The 6,197-nt window shown below is 46.6% G+C and overlaps 1 protein-coding gene across 1 annotated transcript; it reads left to right on the top strand.

Moving 5' to 3' along the window:
• On the top strand, nt 1-5,613 carry sost (sclerostin). Its single transcript, XM_070991281.1, has 2 exons — nt 1-528; nt 3,183-5,613. The coding sequence occupies exons 1-2, from the start codon at nt 222-224 to the stop codon at nt 3,590-3,592; spliced, it is 717 nt and encodes a 238-aa protein (XP_070847382.1). The 5' UTR covers nt 1-221; the 3' UTR covers nt 3,593-5,613.
• The last annotated feature ends 584 nt before the right edge of the window (nt 5,614-6,197 follow it).

Raw genomic sequence — 6,197 nt, 5'->3', positions numbered from 1 at the left:
CCCACTCGGTGTAAGCTCTTAATTGTCAGTCTTGACGGAAACTTGCGTAGGCTTAAATACCGTGTGCGCCTCCTGCACTGAGGCTGGAACTGACCGACTCCTTCAAGCGGGCATCTCCCTCTCACTCTCTCTCTCTCTCTGTCTCCCTCGTGTGTGTGTGAGTGTGTGTTTCGTTCTCCTCCTCGCGCACTTTGCGTTATTTCTACCGTCGACCGACAAGCATGCAGGTGTCTGTGGCGCTCCTCGTCTCCAGCTCGGCGCTCCTGCTGCTCCAGGGATGCTGCACCGCCGTGAAAGGATGGAAGGTACTAAAAAACGATGCCACGGAGATTTTACCGGAGTACAGAGAAAATACTCGGACACCTCAGGAGGCAATAATTCAGGCGTCCAACGGCAGCAATAACAACAACAATAACAACAACAACAACAACAACAACAACAACAACAACAACAACAACAACAACAACAGCAACTCTATGAATAACAGGGCGAAAAACGGTGGAAGAGCAGCAATCACAGTCTCCTACAGTGAGTATCCCTTTAAGTTCATTCATGACCAATTAAAAGAAATAAAAGTGGCATGTTTGAGGTGAAAGAAATGAAATGAGAGCCTGAAAGTTAATGCTGTGCAATGTTTGAATTAACGTCCAGGCCAACCTGAAAAAGGTTCAGTCACTTTATTTACGGCCTGATGCGTAAAAGTGAGAAAACTAACATGAAAAAAAGAATGAAATATCGACGCATTTAGACGTCAAACCGTCTGTCAGAGGCGAGCTCATGTGTGAGCATGGAAACATGTCATTTAGAGATGAATAACGAACTGCAGTTTATACACATTTAAACAAAAAACATAATACTCAAATTCAAGATCTTCATTTTGCAAGAAAGACATTTCTTTTTCAGATAAGATAATTGAATTCAGGATTTGTGCCGCAAACGCTCCTGATGACCCAAACATTTTTTTTAATTTAACGCCTTAAAAAAAAACGCTACAGAAATTTGACAAGTTTTGTTAAATTTAGCGTGTTTGGTTTTTGTTCTGAAATGGTTGCATTAGACTTTTTGGACCCACAAAATGAACCTAGGCCGACCAAAACTGTGGATGTGACTTATGAAAGCGCGCAGAAAGCAGCCGCGCGTCGCGCTCACACGGATTCGCTGATGAAGAGCAGCTCTGCTGTGTGGGAAGTGTGTTTTCTGGCCTCATCCGCTGCCAGGGTTGCGGGTGATGAGCGCGGCACAGACGCGCATTCTTGTGGTTTCTTCCGCTACACAGTTTGAAGTGGAGCGTTCAGTGAGACATCAGCGCTTTTTTCACATTGTCTTCCAGGTTATTTCCTTCTCTCTTTATGCTATTAGTCAGGCTCTACTTGCGCCATAACTATTTGATTGCAACAACATGTCTCCGTCGTGGAGGAGCCCACAGTTTGCTCTTCGGGGATGTGTCTTTTGGGGGGTTTTTGGAAATTGGTTTTTAAATGCAACACTGCCTTTGAGAATGATTCCCACCTGTGGCCAGTAAAGGCTGTATGTCCTGATTGAGCAGCGCATGTAGGAGAGGCTCACTGCCGCTCTCAAGGTGGGTGGTGCAGTATTCCCACGCTTTAATCATCATTTAATCAGGGGCGCTCAAACTGCAGATCAGAGGAGGAGAGGATTGATTAGATTAGAGGAGAAACAGCTGACGGGGGGAATTAGCGAGTCAAGATCTGTTAGTGTGACTGATTTTTGTCTGCGGAGGATATCCCACCTCAGGAGCAGTGAATGGACACATTAAGGCAGATTGTGCTTTTTTTTATTCTTTATTAGTCCCTCAAAAAGGGGTGGAAAAACACATCCGCTTGTTTTCTTATGGATAAGCAGCATATGTGTTGAGTTTCACGCAGGGAGGCAGAAATCTCCTGGATTATTTTCTTCATCCATCTCTCAGCTCTCGTCCTGGGACGGCTTCTCAGGGTCCCCGTGGGGTCACGGCGGAGGCTTTGACCACTGCCTGGCCTCCGTCCAGTCCTCCCCCAAGACTTGTCTCTCACCGCCGGGGAGAAGACCAGCTCACGCAACTGTACAGTAGTCCAGTGTGTGATCCCTCTTTTTTCAGCCCGCCGTCATTAGTAATGGTTTTTTCAGGCTGACAGTAGAGAGGAGAACAGGAAATGCAAGGGGGGAGAGAGAGAGAGGCAGGGTTGAAATAAACACTCATCATTGAACAAGACAAGCTGACTTTTTGGGTGGTAATTGGTGCAAACCGCTGCCCAGTGCGTGCTGTAGACACTGTATACTACTGTGGTCCCTGCAGCCACAGAATAACACTAGATCAGGTTCTCATGGGGAGGAAAAAAAGGAAGTCACCTCACATAAATCCTTTGTTCAGACCTTTTTTTTTTTTTTTTGCAAAGAAAGCCACAGAGGAAAACAGATCCCTCGGTGAGTGTATCATTTCTGGACCGACAGTTTCTTTGCCCCCCTTTTTTACCGCACAGCTTGTAAAAAACACGGGACAATAACTCATGCATACGGCTGTTAAGAAGCTGTGGCTGAAACACCGGATCGCAGCCTGAGTGCATTGTCTCAGATCAGTCTGGCAGATGTCCAGTTTGTGCAGAATACTCTGTACAGTTGCAGCGCTGCCTTAAAATAACCAGAAAGCTATTTACTCCTCCATCACCACATACATTTCCTGAGGGCCTGTGCTGTATGCCAGCTCTGTCTTCCAGCCCAAGCCTCCATTAGGTTTGATTGAGCTGTTTAATGGCCCTCTGGTCTGGATTTGCTATCAGCTGATTGCTGCCAGCTGGATTTCTTTGTCAAGCCCCATGGTCAGCTAATCATCAGACCAAGAACCAAATCAGAAACACTGATCTGATCTCAGTGGCTTAAATCTTTACTTTAATGTACAAATTGTTGTGTTAAGATGAATTTCTAAAAGTGCATTTTCAGCTGCACTTTTCAAAATGAAATGTCAGAATTAAGAGGATAATGCTGCAGCCTGCTCAGTTTTTATCTGGCTTGTGTTTTTTCGTTTGACACAAATCAGAGAAATTAGCACATGCTGGAATGAGACACAGCTGCAGCACTGAGGCGGTTAACCTGCAGAATGTCCACTCTGGTGTGCGGCGCTTCAAAGGCCTTGTTTTTGGGCTGAAGCCACGAGTGTAACTGTGATATGCTGCTCTTCATCCCAGGTGCCTCGGAGCTGAGCTGCAGGGAGCTGCGTTCCACCCGTTACATCACCGATGGATCTTGCCGCAGCGCCAAGCCCGTCAAGGAGCTGGTGTGCTCGGGTCAGTGCATGCCAGCGCACCTCATGCCGAACTCCATCGCCCGCGGCAAGTGGTGGAGGAGTAACGCTACGGACTACCGCTGCATCCCCGCCCACTCCCGGACGAGGAGGGTCCAGCTGCATTGTCCAAACGGCAACACTCGGACTTACAAAATCCGCGTGGTCACCTCCTGCAAGTGCAAGCGCTTCAGGCCCCACCACAACCAATCAGAGGCCAAGGAGGTCCCGAAGAGGCAACGCAACAAGAAGCACAGTCGTTCGTCTCAAGACCGGAGCAAGAACAACACGCCGCTGATGGGCAACTCGTACTGATGCTCCTCCACAGCGTCCAGGGACAGACACCAAAGCACACTCACACGCACGCACACGAACACACAACACACCAAGCAACATATCTCCTTCAAATAGGGAGGAGATGCAAAAAGAAATTTCAAAGAGAGCGAATTCATAAGCTAATTGCTGGGCTGGTTTTTAAGTCATCGGTCTTTGTTCGTCAGCCACATGTCAGCATATGTGTGAACTCTGCTTATTTGCATGACAAAAGGAGTCAGTGCCAGGGCTTGCCCCAACTGTGACTGGTCAGGAGACGTAGCACCGTGTTGGATAATAAGTATCTGTTCACCCCAACAGCTCACACATTTCATGTAAGCATAATGAGAAGTCCTCCCCGAGGCTTCGGGCCCATCTGTACAAACATCCAGCGGAAGCAGAGCTGCAACGCACCGCAGCCCTGTTTAAGGCTGAAAAGGTGTACCTTCACTCCAAGGTGGTTGTAATCTGTCTCCTTTTGGCTGTGTGTGGAGGAGATGGTGGCAGCTCTGGGGGCTCTGACCGTGGGATGTCGACAGGTTTCTGAGAGGCCCCGTCCTGTTCGGCGGTCCAGGCACTAAAGGCCGCACTCGTCAGGACGGTCAGCGATCTCCACGCTGCAGCAGCCCCAACCGGGCCTGTCAGTTACAGTAGCGCCTTTCCCACGACCAGACACAGAGAGTCAGCAGAAACAGAGGAAAAGAAATGAGGGGAGAAAGCGGTTTTGTCAGGACTAACACCACAGGGGCACTGGGCAGTCCTGTGACTCCTCGTAATTACTAAATGAGCCCATTCCTGTGTTATTTGAGTCATAAGAAGCCATTTCCTCTAGACATAGCCAGTTCCTGTTTGCTGGAATCGCACACAAAAAAGTGCACATGTGAGTAGGAGGCATCAGAACATTGTGCGTGGTTGTGTTGTTACCTAGGGGCAGAGCGTTCTCCAGCACGCCCACACCGGAATTCTTTTGTAAGAGGCCAAACAGAGCAGCGATCAAACATCCACAGCCAAAATCCATCCGTTGTGTTAGCCTGCAGGACTCACGACACCTCCTCTCCCATTCACTCCCCGCTCCCGTTCTGTAAATAGCTCAAACAGGAAAGATGGGACTAAAAATAACACAATGCAAACAATAATTGAGTTTTTATCATTGTATTGAATGATAGAATCCGGCAGGAAGAGGAAGTGGCGATACCCAGTGTGTCTGTCAGCGCAGACAACACAGCTCCTTCCTCGGCAGTGCCTCGGTGGGGCTGCGCTCCGTGAAGAACAGTCATGATGTTTCCACATATTGTCAGCACCCCGTTGTTTTTCTGCTCATATCGCTTCCTGATTTTGGTTGTCTAAACTGTACTGACAATGCTTGCTTCTTTTTCCCGACTGTATGTTTGAAATAGCAACTGGAAGGAGGTTAGTCCTGTAAGCTGAGAGCTGTGACTGTACATATCATACCTGTGTGGTCTTCTGCAGTGGTGCCCCCACCTGACAGGGGGTTAAAGAGAAGCAGGGAGGGAGGGCTGTTTCCTACAGACACAAAGAAGGACTGCTTTAAAGAATGAACTGCATATTTATTTTTTATTTCCACATTTAAATTATTTATGCAACCTTTTGTAGTAAATGATAGCCATTATTGTCATATAGTATGATAGAGACTTTGGAAATGAAATACTGTACAGTACATGAATAAAGTAAAGGCAGATATATTTGAAAGAGCTGGCTTATTTGTTATTATTCCTATTTGAATGTGTTGCCGGTGACACTTTAACCCCCATGTAGGATTTATAGGCAATACAGAAACATGTAATATGTGGTTTGTTACATACTGTAATATAGTTGTGAGCAACTGTTACATTACCAGCTCCAGTGGACCTCATAAGTGGAGTAATCTATAATTGTTGGCAAATAATGTACATTAATAAACCCTTAAAATACTGTTATATCTGCTCATGTGGGCTTTATAGTGGCTTATGAATTACCCATTAAATGCTAATGTAGTGCTAATAAATGCTAAATATGGGGAGGATAATAAGGTGTGACCGTGTTGCCTTTACTTGCACTTGCATTCTTGGGAAATCTCTGAGTTTAACTTTCTGTCTGATGCCGGTGCAAAGAAATTCAAGCATTTTGGAAGTTGAGATTTTCAACCGTTTAGACTGTCTGCACTGCTTTAGAAGAAGAAGAAGAAGAAGAGGAATCTTTGCTCCTGAGATCTGTGCTCAGTCACAACACTAACATGTCTTTGTTTATGAGGCTGGATGTCAGCCACAGCTATCATTCAACCATTCCTCTCTGCCTCTCCTCCCTCGAGGCTTCAGGTTTGATACACTGTGAGTCTGAGAGTTCAAAACGCATCCCTCTTTGCTTTATTTGAGCTCTGCGGATGCTCGTCATATCTGGAACACACAGCTCCATCCGGGCCTCACTGAAGCTTCAGACTCGCAGTCAAACAGGAGTTATGCAGCCCAGGCACAGAAAATAGTCCCAACTAAATGAGGTGTTTATGCTAAGTTTCATCTGCAAATGTAATTTTTAATTACCAGGACAAGAGCTCCCTTAGAGGGCCAAATAAGCTCAGCGTAAACACAAAACAGAAGATCGCTGTGGCAAC

This window comes from Chaetodon trifascialis, chromosome 21, assembly GCF_039877785.1.
Source record: "Chaetodon trifascialis isolate fChaTrf1 chromosome 21, fChaTrf1.hap1, whole genome shotgun sequence".
Lineage (NCBI taxonomy): Eukaryota > Metazoa > Chordata > Actinopteri > Chaetodontiformes > Chaetodontidae > Chaetodon > Chaetodon trifascialis.
Note: the sequence above shows the minus strand (reverse complement) of the source record. Positions and strands in the feature narration are given on the sequence as shown.

Excerpts from the sequence above, each read along its gene's own strand:
- sost (XM_070991281.1), top strand. The coding sequence starts at position 222 with ATGCAGGTGTCTGTGGCGCTCCTCGTCTCCAGCTCGGCGCTCCTGCTG. Across the intron at positions 529-3,182 it reads AGCAATCACAGTCTCCTACA|GTGCCTCGGAGCTGAGCTGC; the intron begins GTGAGTATCCCT and ends TCTTCATCCCAG.